This window comes from Atta cephalotes (assembly GCF_000143395.1).
Source record: "Atta cephalotes unplaced genomic scaffold scaffold00012, whole genome shotgun sequence".
Classification (NCBI taxonomy): domain Eukaryota; kingdom Metazoa; phylum Arthropoda; class Insecta; order Hymenoptera; family Formicidae; genus Atta; species Atta cephalotes.
Window position 1 is genome coordinate 2,643,819 of NW_012130076.1, and position 18,644 is coordinate 2,662,462.

The 18,644-nt window shown below is 32.6% G+C and overlaps 1 protein-coding gene across 1 annotated transcript; it reads right to left on the reverse strand.

Moving 5' to 3' along the window:
* Positions 1-712: 712 nt before the first annotated feature.
* LOC105617193 (septin-2) lies at positions 713-3,191 on the reverse strand. Its single transcript, XM_012198757.1, has 8 exons — positions 3,162-3,191; positions 2,547-2,664; positions 2,118-2,454; positions 1,729-1,840; positions 1,453-1,645; positions 1,244-1,371; positions 997-1,170; positions 713-886 (listed from the first exon to the last, which is right to left on the reverse strand). The coding sequence occupies exons 1-8, from the start codon at positions 3,189-3,191 to the stop codon at positions 713-715; spliced, it is 1,266 nt and encodes a 421-aa protein (XP_012054147.1).
* Positions 3,192-18,644: the final 15,453 nt, after the last annotated feature.

The window sequence follows — 18,644 nt, forward strand, 5'->3', positions numbered from 1 at the left end:
GGTTGTTATATTTTGTTGAACAATAAAATATCTGACAGTAAGATATTTTCAAACATTTTATGACTAGCACATCACTATATATTTTTTATTACCCTGCAAATGCGATTATCATCCACTCCAATTATAATTCCTATGATTTTTGGAATCGTAGTACAAAAAATTTACTGTTTCCCAAATACTACGATTCCAAAATAGTTTCGCTTATTATAATATTATACGCAATATAAAAGTATTCATTAAATATTAAGAGTATTGTTTTCTTCGCCAGTTCCATATTATTTTTATTTTTATTTCGAGCTTATTAAGGTCTTATTTCGACATTGCTATTGTAAAATTATTTTTAATTGATAATTATAGGAAAGGGATATTATATTTTAATTTGTATACTAAACATATATTTCGTATAAAATCAAATTCATTACAAATTAATTTAAAAATATATGCTTGATTGAACATTAGTCTTTGTTAGAGTATTATTTCTAGATAATACGAAACATATGCGACTTAGAGTATATTTCTAAAAAAAATTTTTGGTATATATTTTAATATATACGGAATATTTATATATATATAAAAATGTTCTATAATAAAATAAAATAATATAATGTCAGGTATACATAATTAAAGAATAATACTACTATTGAATAATGCAGTTAAAATGCATGATCATATTCAAATGGTATAAAAAGATGTCATCATGATGAAATACGTTTTACTTTTTTTTGCTTTTGCCTAATGTTAGCGTATGATGTTGGGGTTGCTGCGCAAACTGCGCTTTTCGTCTATTGAATTCCAATATATCGTCCTCAAGTTTCTTACGACTGTCCTCTAATTTCTTTTTTTCCTCAGTATGATCTTTCTTTAGCTTGTCGAATTTACTATGTAGCTATATGTATAAAAAAAATCAATAAACATTAGTACTAATTAATAGCTATAATAATAAACACAGTAAATGGAGTTTATACATATATTTAACACAATTTAAAACAAGGTTACCTCTTTTTCTGCTTCTTTCAATTCGGCTTCTTTTTCTTTCACTCGAGCGACAAACATTTGACGCATCTCGTCCTCTTTTTGTTGCAATTCTTGCAAATGAATGGATCTCTTCGCTTCGCACGTTTGTTGAAAACTAACAGGTTTGTTGTCGCTATCAACGTCACTAAAACCCATCTGAAAGTCCACAATAAGAAATTTAAGAAAAAGATAATTTTTTGTTTTTTCTGACAAAAATAATAAAATATACCTGTTCTAATCTCTTTTTCCGGTAGAGTTCATAATGGCGACAATGCGTTTTTTCGCGCATATCTTCCATATTAGTACCTATTAGCATCTCACGTAGTTTTACAAAGTCACAGTGAGATTCATTTTCGACTATAACATAAAGTATAATTAATGTTTCAGCTCAGTTCTTCAAATATAAATATAACAAAATAAAATAATCATAAGCTTTACCTTGAACTGTACCCCATGGATATTGACGAGAACGCATCATTTTATTGCCGACGCGAACGAAATCAGTACTACCGACGACAGCAAAAGGTACGTGAGTGTTCATGGTGGCATTTATATCTGCTACATTTTCATCATCGATCGGAAACTGATAAATATGTATTCCATTGTTTTGCAACTCGGATATTATTTTACTCTGAAATACAAATATAATAAATAAGATAACACAAATATAATAAATATGTAGACGAAAATAATTTCAGCAGAATTGTCACATACCTTAAATTTCTGTAATTCAGTCTTTGATATTGTATCTGCTTTAGCAATAATTGGAATGATGTTAACTTTGGTATCCAGCTTTTTCATGCATACTAGATCAATAGATTTTAAGCTGAAAGTATAAGAATATATAAAATTAAAGCAACTTTCATAATTCACTAATACGGTCATAAGTATAAAGCACTCAATTTATTCTTTCAAGAGTATTGATAATAATAAGCCAAAGGAGGGCTAATAAATATTAATATTATTATAAAATAATACTTTTAATAAAATGGTCTTTTAATTTTTTTCATTTAGAATATTTAGATATAGAACGTTCACAACAATGTTTGAAGGTACTTATATTTATGACCAAGATATATAATTAGTTTAACATATACACTTACCCATGGCCAGTAGGACATATAAAATATAGGCAAATATGGATGCGACTATCATGATAGATTGCCAGATTACGTTTGATTTTTAACTCTTCCTGTAAATAAGCTTCAAATTGTGAATCTATATAATCGACGACTGCTTTGAAGCTATCTTCTTTATTGATTTGATCACCATAACCAACTGTATCAACGATCGTCAGTTTTAGTCTGACATTGCTCTCTTGCAATTCGTAAGTATGTGCCTTAAGTTTTACAGATGGTAAATTATGAGGACTGGGACTAGATTCAAAGCTTGTATTAAAAAGGGAATCCATAAGTGTAGATTTTCCAAGTCCAGTTTCACCTATCCAAATAAATTAAAACTAGTATTTGCTACAATCTATTTAACTCAACACCTAATGTAGAACTCATTAAGATAAGGTTAACACTTCGTACCAATGCAGAGAATGTTGAATACAAATCCATTTTGCACTGATTTATTCACCAATTGAGTAGGTAGACTGTCAAATCCAACGTGACCCGATAATTTCAGTGTACGTAGCATACACTCGATCTAATCACAGAAATTACATGTTGGTATTATAATTCACAGAGAAAAAGAGAAGAAGCAATAGAAAAAAGGGAGGAAGTAGTATCCATAAATGGATGAAATAGATGCATGAAGGAATGTTCAATTCAATGTACAGTTATGATGCTTGACAGCCAACACCCTTGGCTATGACAACACATGACTCATAGATTTGATTTAAATATCCAATCATACTCGCACACATATCAAACAATATAAAAAAAATGCTCCACAAGAAGAAGAGAAAGAAGAAAGAGGAAGTATTCGCGGCCAACAAGCAGGGATACATTGATCATTTCACGAGATAGCGAAGCGTTTTAAACATTGCCTGGGCGGTTCATCAAACAAGAATGCATGTCGACACGAACGAGATACGGAATTGGAGGATGACGCGAGACACATGCGAGTCTCGGCTGTTTAACGAAACCGCGTCTGTCGCGTCGGAGAGCGGCATGCATGAGCGAGGAAATTCTTGTACCTACCTTAGCACGGTCAATATCCTCCGTCGCCATTTTTCCTACGATTCCGCTGCGAACGCCACGAGACAAGAACGAACACTCGACGGCGACGGAAGCCGTGATCAGCCGTGATCCACGGCGAGCCTCAAATCGGAGTATGCATGCGCCACTGTGCGCCACCGACTGATACGAAATGCCGCCGATAGGGCGTAGCACTGGTCTAATGACCAATCAAGGACGCCTTGAAATTGAACCAGTAAATTGGTCACTTGGTTTGCGCGTCGCGAATTCCGTCGCCACGATCTCTCGCCGCGACTTGCTGCTTGTCGCATTAATTGGCGACAAACAGCAATGCGAGATCTTTCCTTAATTAGCAATGAATCTGGCTGAAATTGAAGCGTGAAATTGAAAAAGAGATACTTGAATTTTGAAAAAAGGCTTATTCCAAAAACGTGATTGCTAAATTTTCTCGCACGGCTCTTATTTTTTATTTTTATGTAAATATATATTTATGCTGATTGTGCTGTTTAATATTATTCCAAATTCTTTTTGAAAGATGGAAAATCTCAAATTGTACAAACAATTCATTGGCGATCGACTTAATCCAGTTTAATCTCTTAATAATCTTAATTAACTAATTATAATCTCACAAGGATTATGGTATTAAATTAATCTTTTCAGGGATAATCTTTTAAAGCTACAAAGTAAAAAGCGTTTTAATACTCGATTGTGAGTGACAAATATTATTTACAATAAATTTTTTATAGTCTTTAAAGATACTTTTTATAGTATTATTATTATTAAATTGACATTCAATTTAAATTATGATAATATCATTTCAGTTAAATTTAAGACTGTGTTTTTAAGACCGATTTTAGGCACAAATATTATGTCATATAATGAGATTTCTTTTTTTAATAAGAATTACTAGTTATACTCTCGAAATTAAAATAATATAGGAAATTATATTATTTCTTTTTTATTTATTACCTATTTGTTTGTCATATTGATTTACTTTTGTAATTTATTTTTATTGAATATACGGACTATACTGTATTTTATCTCTTTTTAATTCCATTTCTACCAATGCAGTTTAATTTTAATCTCTATTCAACTCCATCTTTTTCTAGTTTTAAGAATTAAAAAAAGATAAATAATAAGTTGAAATCAAGATTAAAATTAATTTATGATAGAATAATTTTCGAACATAAATCACAGTTTAATTAAAAAAAAACAGATTTAATATTAAACATTTTTAAATGTTAAAAGGCTAAAAATAAATTTAAAAAAGACTAAAAATAGATTAAAAAAAAGACTAGACAAGTATGCCAATATCTCTGAAAAGGTAATTGAATGACAAGGTTAATTAACGTTAACGAGGATCATTACGCGTAAACAACGTCGAGCATTGACGGACGCTTATAAACCTCGTAAATTCCGCGGCGCGTCGACACATGCGCCACGCGTCGTGGTTCGCGCGGCGAGTCCGAGCGCTGAACGCCGCGCCGTCGCGACGCCGCCGCCGCAGCCGCCGCTGCCGAACGTTTCGCAGCGCCGGCGTATCTCGCGTAAGCTTGCACGCGCCGTCGGTGTGTGTGTGTCGGTGCCGCCTAGGAACATTCGGGCCGGCGCGGCTGGCAGTGCTCACAACAGTGCTCACTTTCTAACATGGCAGATCAATTTGTGTTGTATTATCATGTGACGGCGAAACGCTCCCGTTGATAGGATCCGTAACCTCGTGAAGCGATCCTAGTCCTCCCCGATAACCTCGCGAGTGTGGACGCGCGGACGCGATCGCGTTAAATGTCCGTCGCGATGGCGGACCTCAAGAGCCCGCCGTTCAGTGACATCAAACGGCCCGAGGAGGTGGTGGCGATGGCGATGAACGACAGCCTCAAGTTCGCCGTGCTGATCGGCCTGATCGAGGTGGGACAGGTGTCCAATCGGGAGGTCGTCGACACCGTGCTACACCTGGTGAGTGCGAGTCAGGAGCGCCGTCGCCGTCGCCGACGGAGCGAAGTGAAACGGAGCGCGCCCGGCGCCGTCGCCGTCGCCGTGGCTTCGCCTCGGGCCGCGCGATTCCCGCCGCTCCCGTCGACGACACTCGTCGCGATGCTTCCGATATGACAGCTCGACTGTCAATAACTTCCGGACTCCCGCCTGTCCGCGCGCGCGGAATTCGCTTCTTCGCGAAAAGTCAAACTCTCGACGGAATCTTTCTATCAGACAAACGCCGATACGCTCCGATATGCATTTTCTCGCCAGATGATTTTCCTAATTGACTCGGTAACGTCGTTCGACTCGTTAGCGACAACGAGTGAGCCTTGAAACTTGTTAACATCACCTTTGCGCTAAATAATAACTGATGTCTATCTCTCTTTTTCTCAGGGCAATCCACTCAGAGTTTGTATTTGCGCGAAATATACTCTCGCGAGTCTCTCTACTCTTAAATAATAGATCACGACGACGACGACGATGACTGGCTTTCTTATATTAAACTGATGATTATTTATTGTGTAATAAATAATGTTACGAAATAAACTTGGGAATAACTGACGAAGCAGCAGCTGAAGTCAAACCGAGACGCTCTCTGTTCGATGTTTGTAGGTATTATTCCGCCTCGACAGAGAAGGCCATAAGTTTGTATTTGTGCGAGGTTCTACTTTTAAATAATATATTTCACAACGACTGACTCTTATGTTACAATAATGATTATTTACTATCGGAATAAATAATGAAATAAATTGGCAATGATAAAGTAGCAGCTTAAGTCAAACCGAGACATTGTTTAATAGTAGTGTTATTCCACTTCGACAGAAGGCTATAGCTCGCGGATCGTGTCGCGCATTTAGCCGCGAAATGTGCCGTATGATAATCGGCGCGCGATAACATCGATCGCCGTAATGGACAAACAGACGCTAGAATCTGACGGCCGTGCCGCGTTGGCCGTAATTACGCAGGTATAATTGTCGAACGATGCGGATGAGTTGCGGATCGTTCGACCTACGTTCCGTCGGCAGGTCGCCCACGATCCTTTCGGAGGTGTACGATGACGTGCGTCTGTTGTCGAAGAAAAATGGCTGAGAACGCGGGATTCCCCGGGGAGCAATTTTTTTTTTTTTATTATCTCATGCTTTATTTGTGTCGCTGCGATCGCGCTTACGTGGATTTTATTACTGTAATCGGCGGAGTGTGGCTCTTATCAGCGCTGATCGTCCCACGCATTCAAGTTCGCGCTGACGACGAATATAGGTGCTTTCCATTCTATGATACGAGTCAACACGAATGTCATCTGTTTTTATTCTGTTTTTATTATTCATGAAATGCTAAGAAAGATAGAATAATGGTTGTGTTGACTTGTGTCATTAAATGGAAAGCACCTTATATTTATTTTACAGTATTTCACCAGGTGGCAGGAGTTAAGGTGCTTTTTAACCTGTCTTTCTAAGTTATATAACACTTTTGTTCTTCTTGCGCTTTTACTCTTTTTATCAATTCCGCTTAATCGTATTCTTAAGCCTTTAAATTCTTTTTATCTCACAGTTTTAATATTGCTTTAATCTCAATTCTTTCTATCAAAGTAGGAGATCTCTTAGAGTTAGTTTTTCATTATCTAGTTAACTTGTGGTTTAGCCTTAACCTAATTTAACTTAATGATAATTGTGTTTTTCTAGCTATAACTTCAATTAAACTAATAGTTTTCTAGTAGTAACTTAAAAATTAGTTTAGTGATTAATCACGGCTAAAAAAGATATAATTTTTACATTGTCATCAGGTTAAGTTTAATCAAGTTAATTAGAAAATAAAAAACCGGGTTTTAGGGTTTGCTTCTTTTTTTCTGATTAACTTGTGGTTTAGATTTAATCAGAGTTTAATTTAATGTAAAAATTTTATTTTTTTAGCTGTAGTTAATTATTAAATTGATGGTTTTATAGTGGTAACTTTAATTACTTACTATAAAATCATCAATTTGATAATATATATTGTATTAACTATAGGCTAGAAAAACACTACTTTCGCATTATCATCATTAAGTCTAATCATAAGTACACTCTCTATTAAATTAATGTCAAATTATACTTAATTTATTTTTAATTATTTTTATCGCCTCTGCTTGTACACAATATAAAGTCGTTAATTTAACTAAAACATGGAATTAAAATTTTAATTTAAAAAATGTGTTAAATTTAACTGAAATTTAGCTTATTATTTGCATACGTAATATGGACTTTGAAACTAACCACAAAATGGATTGACTTATTACATTTTGACACATATGATGTATAAGTTAAAAATAACAAAACATTATTTAATTTAGGGAATTGGATTAGCAGATATTGCTATGCTCCTTTGATATTTACAGAAAATGAAAAATCAGACTTTAATTAATATTTAACTTCTTAACAAAGTATATAGGATGAGCCAAGATCGAACCCGAGGTCAGACCCGAGATCGGACCAGTAGATTACTAATCATTTGTATTTACATCATCGCTGTGGATGAATATCTCTCGAAGATTGCGGGCGCGATTTTCTTCGCCTGTTTTTGAATTATCTTCTCGTCGCGGCGATACGAAGGTATTTATTGCGCGAGGTATCTCGATGATGGCGTGGGTGGCTTCTGGCGTGGATAAATCGGATCACGCATGAATGCGAATATTTTTCATAGAACACTTGTAAATATCTCATACGTGGCGCCGATTAGCGACCGCAGCAGCAGGACGTATTTAAAGTCACTCTGCTATCATCGACACCTCCTTACCATTCATCGCTCGAGTACACGTTTCTTCGAACTTATAGTTCTCTCGTATGTAACTTTTATACTTATATTTAACCCCGATATAGCAAGTTGAGCGCGTGGAAGGATGGACGCGGATCGTTCGCGTGAAGTAGAACACCTTCCTCTTTGAAGGAGGAAGGTTTGTACCCGTGTACAAAGGCGGGCACAAAAAAAAGTTCGTGCGGTTTTTACCGAGTCTCGAAGAAGTTGTGCCTGAAGGGCACAATCGCTCTAAGTCAGAGTGACTCTCTTTTTTAATTACATCTTTAACAAATTCTGAATCTTCGCATACAGCTGAACGACATTGGAGAACATTTATCACGCGACACATTTGTTCGCTTCGTATAAATACTGTTATTATCGTGATATTGGGCTAGGTAATCAAAGTATTCATTTCGTATACAAAAAGGATAGTTTGGCTGAAGCATTTAAAAATTTAGTTGGACAAATCCAAAAAATAATTTTGTCAGACCATTAAAATAATTCTGTAGAAAACTCAAATAAGTAAGTAATGATAAGTAAGTAATAATACTATAAAAAGTTTCGATGTTCTAGACATCAATTTGAGATCTAAAAATTTAACTAGATACAAACTTAAAAATATATAATTTTGTTAAATCACACTGAGAAAAGAATATAGTTAATTTTAATACATATTTAGTTCAATACTGCCAACTAAACATTTACTTACAGTAAGTAAATATTTGTTCAATAAAAAAATGATTGTTAAATCAAATTAATATTTCTTGTATCAAATAAATATATCTTTATATTTAATAAATATTTAGTTGGCAGTATTCAACTAAATATTTATTAAAATTGACTATATTTTTTTCAGTGTATGAAAATAATTATGTAGAGCATTCAAATTAGTTGCTAGAATGTCAAAACTTTTTGCAGCATTGTTCATGCGTCATGGCTCGAGATTCCTAGTTATTCCGATAAAATTATTTTCAGCCCAATAAAATTATCTTCAGATCTATATCTAAATTGGATATTTTAGCAAAATCGTTTTTCCATGTAATAGGCATTTGAATAGGCAGTTGCGAATACCAGCAGGATATGTAAAAGGAGATAATAACACGCACGAATATAGGACAGTAAATTTGTTATATTATATACGTCCCGTATATGCCCACCGCTAATATTTCTGAATTATGCGTGTTACGCGTCTCTCGAACGTACATGTAGCCATTTCCAGTTTGTATTCGCACAAAACGTTCATATTTGCGACATCGGTTGACTATTCCATATTATCGATTCTGTATATGTTTAATAATTCTCTCTGTCGTTCTCTTCTTTGATATTTTCGTAAATGATATATTTTCATAAGTAAAAATTAATTTTTTTGCAATAACACTTATCAGTTAATGGTGGTCACATTCTTATTACAGTTATTAGTGATCAACGTAAAGACTCTTGAAAGGTAATGCCGAACACGAATTCAAATTCGTTCGACCCTGAATTAGTTAGCACCGTCCGCAGTTGTACGATATACTGTTGCATAAGCTGTGGCATTTAATCCTATGGCCCCGAGCTGCTCGTACGACCGAGCGAAATGCAGTTTGCGACGAACATACTGGGTTATTACACGAGGAACGTCCAAAAAAACTATAGAATATTCATTCGATAAATAAATAATTTATTTATTTGTTTGTGTAACGGTAAAACGTATCTCCTATACAATTGTTTTTTTTTCCCTTTATAATTGCATTAATGCAGTAATCGGTTTGCAAAATTCCACTTCAATTATAAGAGCTTCGCGTTACGGTAATTTTAACAATTGGAGCATTCGAATAATGTTTACATCACTTGTATTATTATAGAAACAATTTGTTATATGAATGCGATATTTCGAGCAAATGTATTAGCATGATCGAGATTAAATGTTCACAAAAGTTCAATGTTTCAGGTTTTTCATATTAAATTAAATGTAAAGTGCTTCTGAATTAATTTTTTAAATCTAGTTTTTAAAAGGTTGCAATGATTTTAAATTTGAGAATTAATCTTTTTTCAGTTTTCCTTTGTAGCCTTTCGTAGTACAACTAACATAACATTTCAATGGCCTTGTAACATGCATGTGCAAATGTTACCGTGAGATTAGACGAGTAATATTTAGACTGGCGTGTGTTTTAGATAATTTTATCGTTGAAACATGTAGGTAATGTTTATTATTTTCAATTATACTTGTGTCAGATGCACATACATATTCAGTTTACATGCACTAAGAGAAAGAATGATTGCAATTATCAAAATTTAACTTGATTGAAAGAATGTATTAATTAAATTTTAATAAATATTTGTTTATAGTACGAATATTACTAAATGTAAACGTATATTTATTTATATAAGAATAACCATTAATTTGATTTAAATATCATTTTTTTATTGACATTGAATAATATTTATTTACTATATAAATAAATATGTTAATTAATTTAAACAAATATACTAAATACAATTATAAATATACTACATAAACTATTTAAAAAAATGTTTATTAAAATTTTGTAAATATTTTTCAACAATTTAGTACAATTTAGTCATTTTATTGTCAATTATATATTTTTTGATAGAACTGTAAATATGATTATTTTAATATTAGCAGTAACTATAAAAATATATAAGTATTTGTTAATAATTACTCTTAACTATAATTATAAACATCAAATATTTTTCTCAATGTCAAGTGGAAAAGATAATTGAAACAATGATAATTACAACACCAGTATTAGGACAGCAAAAGACATATCTCAAAACGATCTATTTTAATAATCCTTTTCAAAAATTCTACCTCGTAATTTTTTTCATATTCTTTATCTTTTTCGAAGAGCTAATAAGGAATTCTTAATGTGTCTGTCACTTCGTCAACGGTGGCTTCTACAACATCGGAAATCGATGCAATGCGTTTACGTAGGCACATATTTGGTTTGATCGATATGATGGATGTCAGCAGAGTAATTAGATGGAAATTCGCGATTCCAATTCATCACGGTGGCATTATTCGTATTGGTTCGGTCATGCATCCTGTCATTGTTATTCGTATTCGTCTATGAGTCCTGTAATCACTTTCCACGAAATATTTTATTTATGCTTATGACATAGTTTTGCCGCGTGCCGCTTTGACTATCGCGCAGTTGGTGTTAATCGATTTGGTTGTGCATATCACCTACATGCAAGCTTGCTTTCATAACCTCAGTGCGATTTGTCTCAATAGACTTTATTTCCTTCGGTTTATATAGTTTCAACAAAATATTCTACTCTCATGTTATTTATTTTCATATTTTGTAACATCATGTAAATCATTTTTAACTATACTTAAAGTGAAGATTGTATTTTATACAATTATCTTTTAATTTTATATTATGAAAAAATAAAGCTAGCATGAAAGCACTTCACATAAACTTTAACAGCTCTAAGCAGTATTTTTTATTACTCGCTCATTATTTTATAAGCTTGAACTATTAAGATAGCGAGATAAAACTTTTCGCAATATTTCTATCATCTATGATATTTTAAAACCAATCGTAAAATAATATTTTCTTTATTTCCGGAATAAATAGAACGAGACAAAGAGAGTGAGGAAAGACAGACGATTTCAGATAAATATTACATCTTTAACTATATTTTCTGACTTTTAATGCTATTTAACATTTTGTTATTAATAATATAGTACGAATTCATAGTACGAATTTAGACCAATAAATCTAAATGAATAAATCTAAAGAAATTCTATTAATTCGATTGAAGCAAATTTTAATGCTTAAATACATATACTCTGTCCAAAGTAATATTTTCACAGTAACTTATTCATTTAGATTTCTATTATGAAGTATGATAATCGATGTCCTTGATAAAGATGCTTATTAGCAAAAAAATTATTAAATTACTTATACAATTTAATAAGTGATATTACTATTCTGATTTTGCTCATAAATTGCGTTTTAAGAGATTTCGGCGCGCGCTATGCAGAATCAGAATGATTTATAAATTTACACAAGAAATATGTATTTAAGCGCTAAGATCCGCTTCAACGGAATATAGGATTTCTCTCATTTAATTAGATTTTGTTATTAAATAGAGAAAAAAAGAGAAAAAAAGAAACAATCAAAATAATTATATGAAACGCTCCAGCTGATTACTAGAATGTCAACATTTCCGTAACATTGCAAATCATGTTATACATTTTGATAATTTATTAAAATTATATTCAGATCTGTATTTAGTTAAACTTTTAAATACTTCAGTGAGATCATTTTTTTCCATTTACGATATTTTTATCGTAATTTGACACAATTTTTACTTCGTTATTTTATTAAGCTTACGTCTTCTCTTTTGATTCTTTAAATTAGTCGCGAATGTGCAGCGAGGACGATAACAAACCTTATAGATAGATCGATATGTTTAGTCATCCATTTCTTAAATTACTTAACATCGAAACGATATATCATATCTGGGATCGGCACCGATATTAATCGTTTCACATTCGTACGCTGCCGTAATCTTCCGCGATAATGGATTGCGCAGGTCGTCGTAACGAAAGCAGTCCCCCTCAATCGAATAAGCGATATTCGCGATTTCACGTACTGCCGATAGTCCGCCGCTAATTGATCGGACAAAAGCGTGATTTTGCAATTTCCATATAAATGGAAATGTATATTTCCGACATATTGCAAGAGAGCGTAGATTCACTATCGTCATGCCTATCGTCATCGCCAGTATCTACTCGTGTACCGCGGGGCGTGATCTATATGTTTATCGATCGCAGATTCCCTTCATGCGTGCAACGTGATCGACGTACATGCGTTTACGTTCGCGCACCGGCCGACGGCGAATTGTCCAATGAGCGTAAAGGATCGAAATGTAAATAGCGCTAAATTTCCAAAATCTCGTTTTGCAGGGAAATGAAAAAGTGAGCAAATGCATCGGGTGGATAGGCGAAAAAAAATAGCGATATTTTGTTCGTAAATAAACAACGGAAAAACGTAATTTCATGGCTTAATGTAAAATATAACGGTGAAATTAGTACAAGTTGATACGATCTTGTCTTTTACATAATAATACATGCAAAGGTGCTTTGATAACATAATTTTCACATCTATTTCAACATCCATTTCCTTTATGCGCGTGTAATTACGTTTGCTCGTAGATAGTCTTATTTTAAATAATAATAAAAAAAATACAGACTATACAAACGCATTTAATATAATATATACATATTCGTAGGTCAATATTCCATGTACAATAAAAGACAATAAAAGACGCGCAATATAACGACATAATATAATATTAATAATATCGTGATGTATTAAATTCCTAACAAAATGTTTGACATAATAAAATAATACTTCAATAAATATCGCGATATTAAATTCCCAACAAAATATTTAAAACTGTGAATTTACGATTGTACAGGAAGATGAACCTGATTATTAATACGCATTTAGATTGGGAACTTTATCAATAGAATGACGATTTTATCGGAGTTTTGTGAATATGCGATGAATGTGCACAGTATCGTTAACTCCGTATTTTCTCTCTGGCAACAAAACGCAATAGAAAATCGTTAATTGACGTACCGACGGCGAATAACGTCAATCCAAACAATCGTCAAATGCACGCTATGCATAATACCGTTTTGTATAATGGTTGCCTGACCACTGTATCATTAAGTTCTATATACACCGATTTGATTCGCGCAATTTGACCGGCACTCACAGTAATCACGATTTTGCGGCAGTATGAATACTTTACGTAATGGAACATTAACGGGGTGAATCCTTAAATTGACAGAATGATTATTAATCGATTCAATGACGAGCTGCACTTATTTGTCTTCCATAGCGCGGCACGATCGACGAGCGCAAGCGACAGATGTTGATGCAGGCTGAAATCTCGACGAGATGAACGAGGTTTATAGATATCGTATATTATACGTCATGAAATAATGCGCATTTCTTTGCGGAAAACATGGCTTTTGGTATGTAACGACAACGCATGTTGATCCGTACTTATAAAGTCATTCACTCCCTTAATTAAAAAATGACATAGCTTAAAAAATTTTTTCGAATGAAATCTAACTTTACAAAAAAAAATCATCAAAACACAACTCAAAAAAGATTAAAAATTAAAAATCTATAAAATTATTACAACTCAAAAAGAATTGGTGATTTTTTAACCTTTGGAAAACGAAGATCTATTTTTCAAATCTTATAGTTTTTCTTTGAATAAGATTTGTTATAATTTATTATTTTATTATATTTTTCTTGTTTCAAACTATATATATGATATTGCTTCAGCGCCATTATAGCGGCTTTTTCATCCTATAAAGGTTAATGGGCTTTTTCATCCTATAAAGATTAATGGGCTTTTTATAATAAGCTCATTATCTAAGTTTTAAGTATTAAGAAAAATTAACGAATCACAATCGAATGTGAAAAAAATAATCAACTATGATTGGTTAATTTCTTACAGCTGAAGATTAAAAGGTAGTGGCTTAGGTAATGGCTTATTATTGTAGAAAACCTATAAAGATTGAAATGGAAATGATAAAAATAACATTTAATAATGTTAACCCATATTATTTGATTAATTAATAATTTTCTTCAAATTAAAAAATAGTTTTCTTTTTTGGGAAACTTAATTTTCTTGCAGAATTGGATATGTATATAAATTTACACTGAAATATTCAAGCTAAGACTTTGATTGATTATAGGATTTCTCTTATTTAATTAGATTAATTTTTTAAATTATGTCATTTTATAGAAGAGAGCGACACACTAATAAAGATTTATTTGACTAAATTAATTTAATTCATCTTTATTTCTTTCAATGAAGAATATATTAAGTCAGACATATTATATTTAACATAAATACATATATTCCTCAACGAAATAAAGATGAACTAAATTAATTTAACCAAATGATCAATTTCTCTCAATATAGATATTTTCAATGACACGGCCGCTTTAAAAATTCGCAAACTTATCGCAAGTTTGAGATAAACCTTTCTTTCATAATTTTTATTTTTTCGTCGCTTTGCAAACAAACGAAGAATGCGTGCAGATATTGTGTGACATCAAAGTGACATATTTACCCTCGTATTTGTAGGCAGGATACACGGTTTGCCTCTTTTTAATACGAGTGAGGCGTGACCTTGCGTGTTGCACGGCCGTTGATTGTATCTCCCTTTTGGATCTGTCCTCGCGATAGCTTTGGTTATCGAAATATTAACAACGTGTACCCCAGCGCTCTTCGGAAATGTTTGGAGAACTTGCTACGTGCTGTCAGTATCAGCGTACGAGCAAACAATGAAGAACGAGGCGCTTAACGAGTCTGTAAATTAAATTTTCCTTCTCGTTTTCTCGTTTTGCAATGCACTCATACATTCGTTGACATAAAAGTTCCGACAGAAAATTCATCTGTGTAACGCTGATCAGTATCACTACGATCGATTCGAAAAAGTTGTACTGACACGTACATTAATTATTAATTAAATTACGTTAGAGAGAAGAAAACGATTTTCGTTTGTATTATCGCCCGCGTGATTTCTATCTTCGTTCAGGTAGGCAAGCTGATAAGCACGACTCTAAAGCACAAATTAGAACATTTAAATGTGAGGGTATACAGTGCCGGCTAATTAGATATAGCCTAGAAGAGCGAAATGCGTAGCACATGCATGAAGTAGCATGACTGGTGTTAGGAACGACAATGACATAACTGCGTCTTAACTTGATAAATTAATTGCGGTTGCGGTAACAGGTTGCATGGCGGACGCCGTGTTCTCTGTACTCGCGCGCGCATATGTCTATACAAGCATTAAACCATTATCAAATCATAAGCGTCTCGTAAGCATAGTTTGGCAATAAGCCTTGTTTGCCGAGACAATACTGCTGAGATGTCAGCGCTCCACGCTACGGTCCTGTATGTAAAGTTAATGCTAACGCTGTTGCTTAGTCTTCTGCATAATAGCGGCGGACAATGCAATGGCGCGGTAAAATAGCAAAGTTAATGGAATAAGCCGCGTATGAATAATGATGCGAAGTTAAAAATTATTGTTCTTCTTCTACCGTTGTTTTCCAAGCGGCGTATTTCTCCGTGACGTACTGCCTTCGGAAAAGATATCGCTATGAGCGTGCACTTTTGATCGCCACCGTGTGGTTAAAAATTTTAATTCACGGACGAGGCGGACTTCCTATCCTGAGGAGTGATAAAGAATTATTGAACGTGTTTTTCGCCGGAACAGAGACGCACGTAGAGCCGTTAGCGAAAAGACTGCAACACAATGTGATTAATGAAAGGGATTATTCCGTCCATTAATTTTCATCCCGCACGTGTATTTGTAGAAGCGTCGGTTCAACGGTTGTGTTCGTCGTAACGCGAATCATTAATTACGATTTAACGATAACCGGTCGTATATTTCATATACAGTGACGAAGTATCGATAACCACCGCTCTTATATCGATATCTCCCTGGAGGCGAGCGGTCACATCGAGTGATAAGCGAAATTGTTATCGATATGACGGATTTAATCGCGATAATCACGCGGAATCAGCGACTTTTATCTTCGATATATGAAGAAGGACGGTTTAAAGTTGTTAAAGTGTTTAAAAATTTAAGTGAAGAATTGAAAATACAGTTCTGAAAATAATTTGATTGGATCATCCAAATAATTATGTAGGTCGCTTAAAGGGATCCTAAAGTGAATTTGTTTTATCATTTTTTTCAAACAAGTATTTTCGTCTTATAACTGTCTTTACAGATTAAAAAATTCTTCTCCATAATTAAAATATAAATGATAATGTAATCCAAACTGGTCGACTTTATGCTAAAAACGGAAAAAAGTTGGAAAATTATAATTTTGTTACCGACTTTAACATCGATTCGTAATCATGTTTGCTTTATACTATACTTACGAGTTTTATACTTCGTACGTAAAACAATCTTAGTTTGAACTAGAGATTATACATGAACAATCAATGTTGAATATTTAGAATTAGATTAAGATACTTAATACGAAGGATTAGTTAGAAAATTTGTACGTATACAATGATTCGCATTAATATTCGGACATCATGAACTTTAGAAATTATCTTCTTATTTTTTGTTGGAATAAGAAATTTACGGCTTTTATTTTAAATTGAAAAATTTATTATAGTTATTAGAAATATAAATTTTATTTCTATAATTACATTTATGATACAGAATTTTGTTTAATTTCTGATATCGCAAAAATATTCGAACATTTAACAAGATACAATAATATAAATATCTATAAATGATAATAATTATAATAAGAAATGATAATAATTTTAATACTTTGTTGGATAATTTTTTAATAACAGCTGCAAACATTTAGGCATTTTAGAAATAATTTTTGTTAAATAATCTGGTGTAATACGCGTCCATTCCTCTTTTAATCGTAATTTTAATTCTTCTTTTGATGTTATAGGCATAATTCGTATGTTACGATCTAATAAATTCCATAAATTTTTCTATGGGATTTAAATCTAGTGACTGTGATGGAGAATGTATAATATTTATAATAATAATATTTTTGAACAGTTATATAATAAATATTCTTGCACTATTCGCGACTTATGTTTTGGATCATTGTCTTGATAAAATTTGAAACTATCTGGTATATTCATATTATTAGCACTTTTTATTAAATTGTCTTTTAGAATACTTAAATATTTATTTTTGTCCAAAATTCCGTCAATGAAAACTAATTCATACATTCCTTTACTTGAAATACAACCCCAAATCATTAAACTTCCACCATCGTGCGTCATTGGCTTCAAATTTTTCAGTTTGAATTTTTTGTTTGCTGCTTTTCGCCATATCATTTTCTGTCCGTTAGATCCAAAAATGTTAAATTTGCTCTCATCAGCGAATATTACATCATTCCACCTTATTTGTTCTTTAGAAATAAATTCCTTGGCGAAAATAAATCTTTTCTTTCGATTCGCTTCATTTATGAACAACTTTTTACAAGTAATTCAAATCGATGTAACTACTTTCTTTTAATCTCGATGAACTATATTAGAATGTACTTTCTTGTTAATCTCTTCGTATAATTCTGAGGTCAATTTGTAGCGTTTAATCCAGGATTTACTTTTATTTTCCTAATAATTTTACGTTTATCCTGTGAATTAAGTAATTTTGGACGTTCTTTCTAAGGTATTGATTCAATGTGATCTTCACGAACATATCTTTTTACAATATCTGCTACTGTACTCTTACTCAAATTTATTAATTTACCGATTTCTCGATATGATTTGTCTTTTTCATAATGAAAAATAACAAGTTCATGGTGTTCATCAAATGAACTATTTTTGTCTTTACATCCCATTTCATTGTTAATTTGTGTGATCTTATGAAATTAGGTTAATTCAATTCAACATGAAATAAGTCACATATTTTGTATGATTTACTTCATGGTAAACAAATAAGGACTAAACTAACTTGATTTTCGAGAGTCAGTAAATATAAAATATATTGAGTGTCCGAATATTTTTGCAATTCTAAAATTAAGGATTAACTTATTTAATATTTTTTACATTGAAAACTACATTAATTAAATTAATGTTTTTTACAAAACAAAATTAATGTTTTTTACATTTATAATGAGTGTTTTCAATGATTAAAAAATCGCAAATTTCTTAATCCTATAAAAATATATTTGCTATATTTCAAAAATAATAGTTTCTCTATTATTATGATGT